At 57.6% G+C, this 14,414-nt stretch overlaps 1 protein-coding gene across 4 annotated transcripts in view; it reads left to right on the top strand.

Annotated features, from left to right (window-relative positions):
* Positions 1-221: 221 nt before the first annotated feature.
* LOC132331558 (diacylglycerol kinase gamma-like) overlaps positions 222-14,414 on the top strand; it is a 28,157-nt gene continuing 13,964 nt past the window's right edge. The window contains exons 1-9 of one of the 4 annotated variants that reach the window (XM_059855045.1): positions 222-659; positions 5,482-5,734; positions 7,935-8,033; positions 8,940-9,105; positions 10,417-10,656; positions 11,750-11,920; positions 12,621-12,670; positions 13,209-13,283; positions 13,388-13,507. In XM_059855045.1, the coding sequence (XP_059711028.1) occupies positions 5,675-5,734; positions 7,935-8,033; positions 8,940-9,105; positions 10,417-10,656; positions 11,750-11,920; positions 12,621-12,670; positions 13,209-13,283; positions 13,388-13,507 (981 nt within the window). In that variant the 5' untranslated portion in view covers positions 222-659; positions 5,482-5,674. Of the gene's footprint in view, positions 660-5,481; positions 5,735-7,934; positions 8,034-8,400; positions 8,515-8,939; positions 9,106-10,416; positions 10,657-11,749; positions 11,921-12,620; positions 12,671-13,208; positions 13,284-13,387; positions 13,508-14,414 lie in introns of those variants that run through there. The other 3 variants (XM_059855042.1, XM_059855044.1, XM_059855046.1) reach the window with 3 other exon arrangements.

Here is a 14,414-nt window from a genome sequence, read left to right as displayed (position 1 = left end):
TGCTCCCGCCCCGCTGCTCCCGGGCGCTGCCCCGGGCCCGACGAGGGGCGGGGGCTGGGGCGAGGTCGGGGCCGCCGGGCTCTTCCCTCCAACTCCTCCTCCTCCTCATCTTCCTCCCCCTCCCAGCCTGGCCGCCCGGTGCCGGGGGAGGCGGGCGGAGCGGAGCGGGGCGGGCCGGGCCCGTTCGCATCCCCATCCCCGCCCCGCCGCGGGAGCGCCGGGCTGAGCAACCCTCCGGGGCGCCGCCAGCTCCGGAACCGCCGGGCTGAGCAACCCTCCCGGGCACCGCTGGTCCCGGAACCGCCGGGCTGAGCAACCGTCCCCGGCACCGCCAGCCCCGGAACCGCCGGGCTGAGCAACCCTCCCGGGCACCGCTGGTCCCGGAACCGCCGGGCTGAGCAACACTGCCCGGTACCGCTGGTCCCGGAACCGCCGGGCTGAGCAACCGTCCCCGGCACCGGCAGCTCCGGAACCGCCGGGCTGAGCAACCGTCCCCGGCACCGCCAGCCCCGGAACCGCCGGGCTGAGCAACACTGCCCGGTACCGCTGGTCCCGGAACCGCCGGGCTGAGCAACCCTCCTGAGCATCGCCAGCCCCGGAGGCGCCGCCGCCGGAGCGCCCCGCCGGTCCCGCCGATGGCACCGCGCTGCCGCCGCCAAGTAAGGGGACAGCGGCGGGGGGACGCGGGGCTGGGCGGGGAGGCGGCGATGCCTGTGGGCTCACCCCTTTCAGTCGTGGGCAAACCCCCCGATCCGCTCGGGATCCCCCACCCCACGCGGGAGCGGCTCGGCAGCGCACGTCGGTCCCCGTCTGCTGCCCTCGGAGTCCCCGACCCTCCCCCGGGCCAGCCCCGACCCCCTTCCCCCGCGGTTTCGGGAGCGGGGCAGCGCTGGGCTTGGGGAATCGGGATTCCCCGGCGTGTGGCTCCGCTCCTGAGGAAAGCTTCCCGAAGGGTGGAGAGAGGGCAGCGTACCCTCGTCCGCAGGGTGGGGAGGATGGCAACCAGCCCCTAAAGCAGCCCAGGGGGCTACACCCCCCTACAGCCCCCAACAGCTCCCTACACCACCTTCACTGGTGTCTCCGTGTGTGTTGGTTCTCAGCCTGGCTATAAAACCACCCGTGCTTTGGCTGGGCAGAAGAACAGCCCAATCCAGCTGTTCCTGTGTGTTGCCAGGCTGGAAAAGCTCGTTAGTGTCCTTCTTGTTAAGTAGAAATTGCCGGGGCCGTTGGCTTTGGAGGACTTTGGGAGGGCTGAGGCGGTGCTGGTGTGTCTGGCCCGTGGAAGGGGGCTGGATGTGACTTGTTCTGCAGGTTGTGTTGGGGGATGAAAGGGGAGAATGCCTTTCAAAGCTACCAGGAAGCAGCACTATCCTGCACAAGGTGTGGCTATAAGCCACGGGACTCGTGGCCACAGGATTCCTGCAGGGAGAGAGAGCCAGGGCTTCTGTCTGACAGCTTTGGAGGTGTCCTGAAGTCCTGGGCTTACATGTGCAAGGTGATGGAGGTGGGATCCTGGGGTGGATCCCAGTCCTTCCAAATGCTGCAGGCCCAGCATTTGCTGCCCTGTCTGGAGTGGGAAAGGGCTTTTCCATGAGACAAGGTCTGGTTTGAGTGGGACCTGCAGGTCCAAGGAGAAGGGCCTTGCTCCAGAGGTATCCTAGCTCAGATCCAGTCTGCTCTGAACTCAGCCAGCAAAATTATTCTCTAAAAATCCAACTGTAGTAAGTCAGGAAGTTGTTGGTGTCTCTGGGGTATGAGCTGAGCTGTCCTGGCCCTGGTGGTGGGTGAGTTCCAAGGGAGGCTGTGCTGCCACAAGGTTGAGCCAAGCTTTCCCAGCACCCAGCTGGGAGCTGGTACAGCCACAGCCCAGCCCTGGGGCTGGAGGGGTGGCCACAGCCACCCACCTCTCCCTGTGTCACTGGTGCTAGATGCTCCAGGCACCCCTGCCAGCACCTTTTATCACCCAGGTGCCACGAGGGTGCTCGGTCTCCAAAGCAAAGCTGGTGTGAGGCACCTGGACTTGCTCTGTGTGGGTGTTGCTCAAAGGGTCAGGGGAATGTGTAGACAGCAACAGGTTTGGAGAATGGAAAAACCTGATCCTGAGTGTCCTCCTGGGCTGGCAAAATGCAGAAAAGTGCCTTCTCCTGTGGCTGCAGAAAATAGTTTGAGCGTGACTTGGTTGGGGTTTGTTTGCTGCAGTGGGACAGGAGGGATTTATACTCCACCCACCGCCTCAGGGGCCTCTCCCCATCCACCACAAAAATAGGCTGATCTTTCCAAAAGATGGTGGGGGAGGCCTGGAAAATGCCATTCCTGCAGGGACCTGCCACGCTTGTGCCCCAGGAGATGTGGCACGTGACCGTGGCTTCTGCAAGCCTGGGCAGGGAAGCAGGGATGAGCCCAGCATCATTCCCTGCTGGATCCCTCTGCTGCCAGGGAGCCACAGCCTCTGCACGTGTGTGTGTGAGCTCAGCAGGAGTGTTGCCACCTCCTGCCACCTCCTGCAGCTCAAGGAGCCCATGGTTTTCCTTCCCAAAGGTGTCTGGAGCAGAAATCTCCTACAGGGCAGGTGCTGCAGCCCCATCCACAGTTTCCTGTGAAGCTGATGGGAGGCTGGAGGCTCTGCCAGCCCTCTGTCTGTGGTTCTGTGCCCCAGCGTGGGCAGAGCTGGGTCCCCATCAGCAGCTGTGGCCCTGGGGGGCAGTGGAACAAGGCCTCCCAGTGCCACGGTGACACCAGAGCACTGTGCTGTGGGATGAGGAGCTGGGTCCTCCATCCACAGCAGCACCTGGGGGCTGGTGAGGAGGCTCCAGACAGGGATGTCTGGCTGGGAAATCAGCTCCTCTGCCATCCCACTGCTGCTTCTGGGATTCCCCATCCCCGAATGCCCACAGACAGCCCTTTCTTAGGGACACGGACTGTGGCTTGGTCCTGCCTCGTGTCCAGGCTCCACTTCCCACTGGGGGCTGGCCCATGGCTCACTGCAGCCTGGCATTTCATTTCCCTCCTTGATGCATTTCAGGCCCTACATGGCTGCACCCTGGCTCCCACGGAGCTGCACCCATCCGTGCTCCCGACAGCTCCTCTTCCATCGCTGCCTCTGGCAGGATGTTCCACGCAGCTCCAGCCCTGCTCGTTCCCCCAGGGAGGTTTGGGAGCCCCCAGGGTCCCTCTGTCCATCCTCCCCCACCCTGAGTCACGCCACACCGTGCCCGGTGAGCGCCTCCAGGCAGGGTAATCCGGTGTTATTTGTAACACTAGTAGGGAGCTATTTTTAGAGAGAGGCAAATTTGATTTAATAGAACATAATTTGCTGCTGACAATTCAGAGGGCGGCCGAACGAGGAGCAGCTGGATTCCTGAGGAGGCTTTTTCCTGCCCTTCCTGAAATCCGAGGCTGACGTGCCAGGAGTGGCATTTGTTATTCCAGCAATTGCTGGGGAAAAGCCCCTTGGGATGGCCCAATTAGCTCTGCTTTGCTTTCCTTCTGGAGCTCTCTGCTACGCCATCACCCACCATTAAAAGAAGCCAGGGTTGTTTTTGCTGCCCTCAGTGCCCTCAGACTCCTCCAGGGAGCTGGAGCCAGCCAGGTCCCCTCCTTTGCCTTTTCTTCTAGCTAGTTCTGCACTCTCAGCCTCTCAAGTTCAGGACAAAAAAGAGGTTCTGATCAAACAGAACAGGAAACGTGAAGTCTGTGTGTGTTCCTGGGCATTTCTTACAGGCTGAGCTCTTCTGGACCAACCTCAGAGGTACTTTGGGACAAACCCATCATCCAGGAAAGGAGCAAACACCGCCTTCTTGCTTGTGCTTTCAGCAAGTGAAGATCCCCACAAAGCCAAAGCCAGTGTGGGAAGACATTGGGAAGTTCTTCCCTAGCCTTAGCACTGCTGTGTCCAGCCTGTCCCCAGCTGGTGGCACAGGGCTGCCAGGACGAGCTGGGATAGTCACAGCCTGCAGGCGAGTTGCCATGGGGCTGCAGGGCCCCAGTGAGAGGGGGAAGGTGAGATTTTCCCCAGGATTGAATGTTATCCCACCAGGAATGCCCAAGGGCAGGGCAGTGAGGGCACTGCTCCCTGTCCTGGACAGCCCTTGCTCAGCCCCTGGGCAGGAACAGCCCCCTGTGGGGTCCCCAAGGCCCAGAGCCCTCCAGGCTGCCTCAGGGGCAGCCACGAAGTCCCAGGCCATGGAGGGGTGGAACAAGAGCCCGGTGACTTTGTCCTCCTGGGAGGAAAGGACTGAGCAGGACTGAGGTTTGTGCCACTGAACCCTAGCAAACGTGTGGCCAGGCTTTGGTGGGCTCCTCTCTGTGTGCAGCCACTCCTTGCAGCTGGAAAACCCCTTGGTTTTCCATCCAGGCAGCCCTCAAGGGTCTCCATCCTCCCCAGAGCCCCAAAGAGGGTTTGCTTCTTCCTCTGCCAACACCAGGCTTAGCCCCTGGGACCATCTCTTGCCCTGGAGCATTTTCAGCAGCTGAATTTAGAACCAGAATAGCATTGGTACAGAAATGTGGGCAAAGTCCTGAGGATGGGGGGTGAAGGGACTGCTCCTGGTGCATCCCCATATGTGAATGTCCCTAGGGACGTTCCCTGGGGACCCGAGGGCTCCCCAGAATTACTTGTTCATCTTAATCAAAGGTGTTTTTCTGTGAATGGAGAGGTGCAGCCAGCTGGGGGATGTGGGTGCTCCCCAAGCATCATCCCCAGTCAGTCCTGTGATCTTTCCCAGCTCATCCTTGCTCTGCTTTCTCCAGTCTGTCAGCTTCAGCTGGTGGAAAGTGGGAGCCAACATTTAGCAGGGAAACAGCCCTAAAATGGGGATCAAACTCCTTGGAGAGCAACCACCTCCTCCAAATGCTGCCCTTTGCCTGATGACCAATTTGGTTGAATGTAAAAGACCAATAAATTGTGAAACCTATAAATGGGTGGGCTGGAGTTTTGGTCAGGGTTTTTCTGTGGCACTGTAGATTTTCATTTACAATGATTCTCTGGAAGTAAGCACCAGCTTCAAAGGTGCAGGAGTACACTGGAAGTTTGTATTCCCTGCCTCCAATTTTTGCATCATCCTTAAGTAATCGTGCCCTTCCTTCTGCTCCCCTTGCTGGGCTCCCCTGGGAAGTGCTGGGGGTGACAAGTTCCTTTCCTTGCCCAAGGAATTTGCTTGGCTTCTGTCAGCCACATCCTCTGGCCAGTCAGAGTTGTGGCTCTGGGGTGCCTGGGTGGCACCAGGCTGGCTCTGTGGCAGAGGACACCCGAGAATGCTCACCAGTGAGGTGCCCTGTGCTCCTCCTTGTGCTCACCCCCGTTTCCCTGCAGCTCACACGCTCTGCTCCCCGTTCCCTGGAGTTCAGATCCCCCACATCTACAGTGTTTGCACCCTGGCAGCCCATTTCCTAGCTCACACCACTGAAGGTGACTGTCCCCAGGGACAGCAAGACCCTGTCTCTGCCTCCTGCTGACCCCTCCTCTCTCTCTGTCCCCTCCAGGCTGAGCAGGTGCCCTGAAGCTCTGGGGCTGGCTTCTCCCAGGCTCAGCAGGATGATGCCAGCAGCCCCAGAGCCGGCCCTGCCCCTCACCCTGCCGATGTGACCGAGCTCTGCTGGGACCTGTGGCACTGAGGCTGGCACTGAGGCAGTGGCTGGTGGCCCCTGCAGTGTCCCTGCTGCCCAAAGATGAGTGATGGCACGTGGATCTCGCTCAGCCCCACCGAGTTTGCCCAGCTCCAGCAGTACACAGACTGTGAGTACCCAGTGCTTTTCAGCACTGCTGATCTGTGCTGGACTGGTGTCCTACCTTTCCTTAGTGTCCTCCTAGGTGATTCCTTAGATGTTTGGGAAGCCCCTGACCCCTCACCCTGGCTGGCTGGGGTCCCTGTGCCTGCCTGGCTGGGAGGATTGAGCTGAGCTTTGGGGGCTGGACACGTGAGCTGGGCTCAGTCCGTCTGAAGGCGGCGGCTCCCACGTTCTGAGCAGAGTAAAATGCCAAGCAGGAAAAGCAGCCTGGCTTTTCCCAAACACCAGAGCTGCTCCACGGCGTGCTTTGGGCTGCCAGCCCTCTGCAGTAATTTTCCTTAGTGCTTTTGCAGAGCAACGCTCTGCTGCAGCTCCTGCTGAGGAAAGGAGATGTGCAGCAGCACCTAAGGGGTCCTGGAGCTGGGGGAAGCTGCAGACAGAGCCTGGGTGAAGGCCAGAGGTCCAAAACCAGGTCCTTGAGGTCCTGCCTGCCCCAGAGCTGGAGCGTGGGTGTGCTTTTTACAGCAGTGGATGGAGAAGCAGTGCAGCTCGTGAAGGTGCTGAGAGCGGGGCAGGGTAGGGCAGGAAAACCACAGGGTGAAGGGAGAAGGGGTGTGAAATCACAAGGGTGCTGCTGCTCTGCAGAATTGGCTCACCTTGGGGTGAGCAGGCTGGGTGGGAGATGACTGAGAGCCAAAGGGGACATGGTGAGCTCTCTGAGGCTGTCTGTCAGAAGGGTGAGGCTGGGGACAAGTTCCTCATGGCCACCCCACCCCACCCTGCTGAGAGCTTTTTGGGGCATTGCCTTGCCAGGCAGAATCTGGGAAGGATTTGCTCTCCCTCTAAAAGCAAATGACTTGGCCAGCTTGGGGATGGAACAGCTCTGTGCCCTCTTGCTCTCCTCCCAAGAAGGTTGGGATTATTTTTTCCAAGGGGTGCTCCTGCCCACCAGCCAGAGACTCAGGCAGGGCTGTAGGCAGAGCTGTGTGTGTGCAGCATCCCTCTCTGCATCTCATTCTGCCTCTCTGGAGGATGATGGGCTTTGCTTTCCTGAGTCCCAGACCATAAAACACCCTCTGTAATGCTGGACTCAGAACACTGGTGGCATCTTTTGGTTTCGTTAACCAAAGTGTGGCCAGCAAGGCTGCAGCAGGGGCAGCTGCCTTCTCCCCTGTAGGATGGCTCAGCACTGGGCTGGGGAATGGGATTTGGGGTCCTCTGAGGAGGGCCAGGATCCCTCTCCTTGACTGCCCCAGACATCCCAGACAGCTGTGGTCCAGTGCCAAGTTCTGTCCCCAGCAGAGGGCTGGGGGATCAGAGCCAGCAGAGCCCTCACATGGAGAGAGGATTTCCCAGTAATTAACAAGGCTGGTGTGTCTGAGAACCTTTTAAATGCACATGCCCAGGGAAGTGTGTGAAGGTGAGGACTGAATGTTCACTCACCTTGATCATTTTTTCTGCTTTTCCCTTTCTTTTTACTATCTTGAAATGATGAATGTCCTTCCAGACACTCCAGCCTTAAGGACACTCAGCCAGGGTGGAAGTTTGCATGGACAAATCCAGTGACAGGACAAGAAGGAATGGCCCCAAGCTACACTAGGGGAGGTTCAGATTGGATACTCAGGAAGATTTCTTTTCTTAGGAAAAGGCTGCAACAGGCTGTCCAGGGCAGTGGTGAAGTCACCATCCCTGGAGGTATTTCAAAGCCACGGAGATGTGGGACATTTCTGTCTCAGTGCTGGTTAATGGTTGGACTTGATGATCTTCAAGGGCTTTTCCAACCTAAATGACTCTGTGATTCCATGAATACATTTCTATTTCTCCCTCCTGGCACCTCCTGGAGATACCAGTGTGCAGCCTGTGGGATGAGTGGCCCTTCCAGGGGGTGCCAGCAGCCAGCTGCACTGGGGCAGGGACACGCAGGGTGTGCTTAGCACACCAGAGCAGCTGGGACTGGAGTGTCCACGCCTTCCTTGCTTGGCTCTGGGTCTGTGTTTATTTTCATACTGGCAAGAGGAAGTTCTCTGTGTATGTAAAGCTCCCAGGCCAGCTTTCCATATCTGCCCTCTGAAGGTGGAAGGGGAAGCAGGGCATGGCCGGCCTCTTCCGGGCACGGAAGGATCCAGAAATTGTCCATCCAGCACATAAACCCCTCTGCAGCACCCTGCTGGTGGATGACAGAGGCAGCCCAGTGGGGCCACACTCAGCAAGGTGCTTTTGTCTCCCCAGACTCCACCAAGAAGCTCAAGGATGTTCTGGAGGAGTTCCACGGGGACGGTGTCCTCTCGAGGTACAACCCCGAACAGGTACGGCCGCGTGCCCGCCGCTGTCCCCCCGTGCTGCTGGCAGCCCCCAGCCCCCTGCAGCTCCCCCAGCCCAGCTCCCCCAGCTGGGAGCAGTCAGGAGAAGGCAGGGCTGGCTGCTGGCCCCCAGCTCTCCCCGTGGTTTTGCTCCCAGGACTTGATTCCCTGGCCATCCCCAGAGCGTGCTGGCTGCACGGCCACCCCAGCCCAGCCCACCCTGCTGAGAGCTTTTTGGGGCATTGCCTTGGCAGGCAGAATCTGGGAGGGATTTCCTCTCCCCTCAAAGCAAATGACTTGGCCAGCATGGGGATGAGACAGCTCTGTGCCCTCTTGCTCTCCTCCAAAGAAGGTTGGGATTATTTTTTCCCAGTGGTGCTTTCAGAGGGACCTGTAGGTGTGCCAGCAGGACAGAGCCTTCTGTGGGGCTGTAATCACTGGAATCGAGGCAAAATGAGAAAAATCAGTGGGCTGGACGTGCACAAAGGTACCTTGTCATTCCAGGGCACCACAGGACCCTCGTTACAGCTGGAGCCACAAAAGCCATTGAGAAGTCACACAATGGCAGTGCCCAGCAGGGAAGGAGGGGGCACAGAGTCCTCAGGAGAAGGACAGTCCCCATGGGGCTGGGCTGGCAAGTCCCACTGCTCTGCCCTTTCCTGCCACTCCCCCAGCTCCTGCTGTCACCTGGCTCAGCCAGGCTGGCTCTGGGCATTGCTGGCTCTGTTACCCCTGGGTCCCTTCAGGTTACCCCAGCCACTGGGATTTGGGAAAGCAGCAGTTTTGGGGAGGGCTCTGCAGCTGCTGTGCCCAGTGAGGGTGGGGGGGGTCCAGGGCATGCAGCCCCACTGGCACCCTCATGGTGACCTGGGGCACCTCCATCCTCCTCTTCCTCCTCTGTCTGCTCCCCAGCCCATCGACTACGAGGGCTTCTGCCTCTTCATGAAGACCTACCTGGAGGCTGATGTGCCTGAGGAGCTTTGCCAGCACCTCTTCACTTCCTTCAAGCGTAAGATCTGCCCAGCCTCCCCCGAGAGCCAGCAGCAGAGCCCTGGAGTGTCCCAGCACAGCAGCCTGGGTGAGCCAGCCCTGCCACCCAGCTGGGCACTGGGGCACCGTGCCACGCTCCCACACTGCCACAGGAGGGAAGGCTGGGGGTGGCACCTCAAGGGGTGGCACCTGAAGGTGCCAGTGTTAGTGTAATGTTAGTGCTTTTATGAAAATATATAATTTTTTTATGTGAGATGTGACTAGAAATAGAGCAAAGCAGGCTTTAGCTTAGGAATAAAGGAAAGAACTTTATCAATTTACAATATGGGAAAAGGAACACACAGAGCTTAGGATGAAAACTTTCTAAAAGCTTTTTTTTTCCTTCTTTCTGATTTTTAACATAACACAGTGAGGCAAAACTTTTTATTTTTAATTTAGTCACTACTTTTTAGATAATTGACTCTCAGTTCATTACTACTTTTTAGATAATCGACTTTTAGTTTATTAAGGAGAGAGGAGGGTTTTTTGTACTATAGGCTTTTTTAGGAAACACAGTTGAAACTTTTTGTGGTTTTATGTTACATGTGGCAATGTTTGGAGAATATTTGCTATTCTGACTTTTTTTTTATGTTTAGTGTTTTTACTACTGTACATGGACTAGGGCTGCTTTTAGGGTTTTTCTTTTAAGGATGTTTTGCTTAGTTTTAAAACAGTTTTTTATTTTTTGGACACTAGGTTTTTTTTAATTTATTTCTTGGGTTTGAGGGGTTTTGAGAACAGAGATTTTTTTTTTCTCCTGTGGCATATAGACATATATAGACAACCCCATCTGTCAGGTGGGCTGCTAAGGCTCTGTGCTGCTGCAGGGAGGGATTTCTCCAGGATGCAATGGCACCTGCCCTTTCCTCTGCACTTCCAGAGCCCAAGTCACTCTGTCAGCATCTCTGTGCAGGCTGAGGTGGCCTGTGCCTGGGTCACAGGTGCAAGCAGCCACCCTGCACCCAGCTGCACCCAGAGCAGGCTGTGTGTGCCAGGCACCCAGCTCTGCCTCCCCCAGAGGGAGGATTAGTGGCTGGTGGTGACATCTGCTGAAAGGACTATAAATTGCAAAGGGAAAGGGAGCACGTCCCCAGCTCTGGCTGGTGATGGAGGAGCACATCCTCCCTACCTGCTCTGGGCACTGTGGTGGCTGTCACCCAGGGATGTGACACTGCTGGGCAGGGCAGGAGGGTGAGGGGCTGCCTGTGGTGCCCCTCAGAGAGCCCTGGGGCTGGGATGCCAGGGCAGAGAGGCATGGGGCTAGCAGAGAGGAGCCAGGGCAAGCAGCCAGCACCAGCTCCTGGAGGAAGGGACATGGACACCCTGGTGTCACACTGCCCTTGGGCATGTCTGCTTGCAGGGATCAATGGGAAAACCCTTCGGAGTGCTCTGGGACGACACACTCCCGAGCCCAAGGGCTGCCACAGCAACTCAGCTGAGCCCCAGCCAGCATCCCTCACCCTGGCATCCATCCCCAATGCCTCCCCCAGCTGGTCCAGATCATCCTCCCAGAAATCCACCGCTGGCACCACTTCTGCTCACAACTCCTCGGGCTCTTCCAAGATCTCCTCCGTGTCTCTGCTCAGCCCTCAGTCACCAGGTGAGCTTGCCTGGGGCTCCACAGGGAGACTGGGGCAGTGACAAGTGACAAGCCCTCCCCACCTTCTGGTCAAGTCCCCAGCGTGGTGGCAGTGACCTCCCAAACTCACTGGGTTCCTGGCATCCTGGCAAACTTAAGCTACAGATCCCATCCCATAGAGCTCCCATCAGTCAAAGTCTTAATTAGCTGTAGGCAGCATCTTGTGTGGAGGGGGAAATGGGCAGTGAGTCACAGCTGCCCCTTGCCCCAGCCCCCCTCTGCCAGGAGCATCCCTCCTGCTCTTGGCACGGGCATCAGTGAGCATGGGCTGTCCTGGCACCCTGGCAAGCTGCCTTGCTGCCCACTGAGCTTCTCCCTCCCTCCCTCTGGGTGGATGCTTGTTCCCAGCAGGACTCATTTCTCCAGCTGCCCATCCCGTAGCTGCAGTGATGGGATTTGGCAGTCTGCTGTATTAGCAGGGACCCCTGTGGCAGGGAGGAAGGAATGATGGATCTGACTCCATGTTCTCAGAAGGCTCATTTATTGTTTTATGATACTGTATTATATTAAAGAATGCTATACTAAACTATACTGAAGAATACAGAAAGAAGGCTAAAAAGATAATAATGAAAATTCCTGACTCTCTCCAGAGCCCTGACACAGCTTGGCCCTGGTTGGCCAAAGAGTGAAAACAACTCCCAGCAGAATGCAATGGAACAATCACCTGTGGGTGAACAATCTCCAAACACATTCCACAGGAGCACAGCACAGGAGAAGCAAATGAGATCAGAATTGTTTTCCTTTTCTCTGAGGCTTCTCAGCTTCCCAGGAGAACAATCCTGGGCGAAGGGATTATTCCAGAGAATGTGAATGCCACAGGAGTCTGCACCCCAAGGACTGAGTGGCACTGCCCAGCCCTGAGCCTGCGGTGGCACCAGCCCCAAGTGCCCTTTTCATGCCCATTTCCATGTCCCCTCTGTGTCCCAGCCCTGTCCCTGTGGTGTCCCTCAGTCCCATGCCAAAAGGGTCCCTGCCACAGAGTTCCCATGTCCCACCTGGTGACAATCCCTGCTCCAGAGTCATCCCTGTGTGTGGCCTCTGTCCCTGCCCACAGGCACGAGGAGCGTGGAGAAGAGGCTGCCCTTCAGCCTGCGGAAAGGCTCCAGCTCCCTGAAGGCCACCCCTCCTCCTCCTCCCACCCCCGTGGCCCAGGTGGTGCACCTGAAGGACATTGTCTGCTACCTGTCCCTGCTGGAGAGGGGACGAGCAGAGGACAAGCTGGAGTGTAAGTGTCACCCTGGGCTCACGCTGTGGGGAGGGGGACCAGGGGCTCAGGGTGTCACCTGCAGGGGGGCCTGGCTGCTCCTGTCCACTTGGGAAAACCCCTCAGCATCCCCTTCTGCTCCTGCCTGTGTCTTTGCTACTTGTGTGGAAGTTTGCATGGACAAATCCAGTGACAGGACAAGAAGGAATGGCCCCAAGCTACACTAGGGGAGGTTCAGATTGGATACTCAGGAAGATTTCTTCCCCAAAAGTGAAGTCAAGCCCTGCAACAGGCTGTGGTGAAGTCACCATCCCTGGAGGTATTTCAAAGCCATGGAGATGTGGGACATTTCTGTCTCAGTGCTGGTTAATGGTTGGACTTGATGATCTTCGAGGGCTTTTCCAACCTAAATGATTCTGTGATTCCATGAATACATTTCTAATTCTCCCTCCTGGCACCTCCTGGAGATACCAGTGAGCAGCCCAGGGCAGCCTGTGGGATGAGTTTCCCTTCCAGGGGGTGCCAGCAGCTGCACTGGGGCAGGGACATGCAGGGTGTGCTTAGCACAGTGTCTGCCCAAGAGGGCTTGATTCTCCACAGCCCTGGGGTCACACCTCAGCCTGGCTGAGCCAGCACAGTGCTGCTCCCACCCTGAAGCTCCAGCAGCCTGGGTGCCCTGGGGCTGGGCTCCAATTCTCAGCAGCTTCTCTCCTCCCTGCAGTCATGTTTCGCCTCTACGACACCGATGGGAACGGCCTCCTGGACAGCTCGGTGAGCCTTCCCTTGGGACAGGGGCTGCTCAGGGGGCTGGGGACCTGCAGGACACTGCTGGGGTGCCCCCTGCCCTGCTGAGGGGCTCCACAAAGGGGCAGGGATATGGGAAGGGAGGAGGGAAGCAGCAGCTGGGCTCACATGGCAGCTCTGGTGCATCCAGCAGGAGCTCGGAAAAAATCCACCCACCAAGGATTGTAGCACTGCATCAGGTCATGGTGCTTCAGGGAAGGAAAAAATCATGCACAGCTCCTTCTCCTATGATGTTTTCTCCTTGAAACCTGCTGCAAATAAGATCTGGTTTATCAGAATAGTTCTTCCCAAGGAAAATCCTTTACAGATTTTTTTGCAGGGCAGAAGGCCCTGAAAAAAGAAGGAGCACCCACTGAGGATTGGGGTTTGCTGCCCCTCCTGTGTGGGTGGGGCTGGGGTAGCCTTGGGCATGTGGGGATGTAGACCCTGGGGGCTTGGAGCTGGACACTCTGCTGGAGCCTGGAGCCATCCCTAAGCCTGGGCACTGCTCTGTGTGTGTGCTTAGGAGCTGGATCGTATCATCAACCAGATGGTGCACGTGGCTGAGTACCTGGAGTGGGACTCCACCGAGCTGAAGCCTGTGAGTGCTGGGGCTGGAGGCACCAGGGGCAGCTGCAGGGGCTCTCAGCCACAGCCCTGGCTGGCATTGCTGTCCCACACACCACATTTTGTGCCCTCCTCCAGATCCTGAAGGCTATGATGGAGGAGATCGACTACAACCACGATGGGACTGTGACACTGGAGGAGTGGATCCGGGGTGGCATGACCACCATCCCCTTGCTGGTCCTCCTGGGCATGGAGACAGTGAGTGTCCCTGAGGACACCTGGTCCAGCCTACCCCCAGCAACCCACCACGAACTCACAGAGCACCACACAGCCCCACACTGGCCCCCAGCCCCTGCTGACACCCCCACCCTGCCCTCTTCACCCCCCAAATCTTTCCAGGTTCCAATTTTTGAGGCTGGGCTTGCTCCTTGCTATGGCAGTGCACTCCACTTGGATCAGCATTTAATCAAAACCTAAAATGAGAAGGTCACAGTCACAGCTGCCCCCACCCCCTGAGGAAGGGCCCCTCTGCCAGGAGCATCCCTCCTGCATTTTAGATACCTAAAATGGCATTTCCTCTTGTAGGGTGGGGCTTAAAGAGCAAAGGTGGGGTTGTTGGGACCCCCTTTATTTCTCTGTCTTGTTTTTTCATCCTTTTGGCCTTCATTTCTTTCAAGTGCACCCCTGGCCCTCAGGTAAAAATTTGCAGGGAAAGATGGTTTTGCTCGTGGTGCCCCTGGTTCCCCTGAGAGGGGGGGTGGGGGCCAGGCTTTCTGGCAGAAAAAATCAAGACAGCAGGGAATTTTAGCTGGCTCCTGCAAAGCACTCATGCCTGGCCCCAGATGAAGGGGTTTGTGCTTTTGTCACCCCGTGGTGGCTTGGCCCCAAATGTGAAGGCACTTTCCTGTCAGCTGCCAAGATCTTCCCTGTGGCTGGGCTGTGCCAAGGGTCCATGGGAGCTGGAGCTGGACGTGCCCAGGGGGATGCAGTGGCAGGGATGCTCTGGGGAACACCACGAGAGAAGGGGGGAACAGGGAGAGCCCACGATCCTGCCAACTCCCAGAAACACCGTGGGGTTTTTAGGGCAGGAAAAGCTGATTTAAATGACAGGCTGAGGGTGCTGGGATTCTTGGCAGCAGGGGAGTGACCTCCACCCTCCACTCCC

The sequence above is a fragment of the Haemorhous mexicanus genome, chromosome 10, assembly GCF_027477595.1.
Source record: "Haemorhous mexicanus isolate bHaeMex1 chromosome 10, bHaeMex1.pri, whole genome shotgun sequence".
NCBI classification, from domain to species: Eukaryota; Metazoa; Chordata; class Aves; order Passeriformes; family Fringillidae; genus Haemorhous; species Haemorhous mexicanus.
The sequence above is the reverse complement of the archived record's forward strand: the minus strand, read 5'-3'. Positions and strand labels throughout refer to the sequence as shown.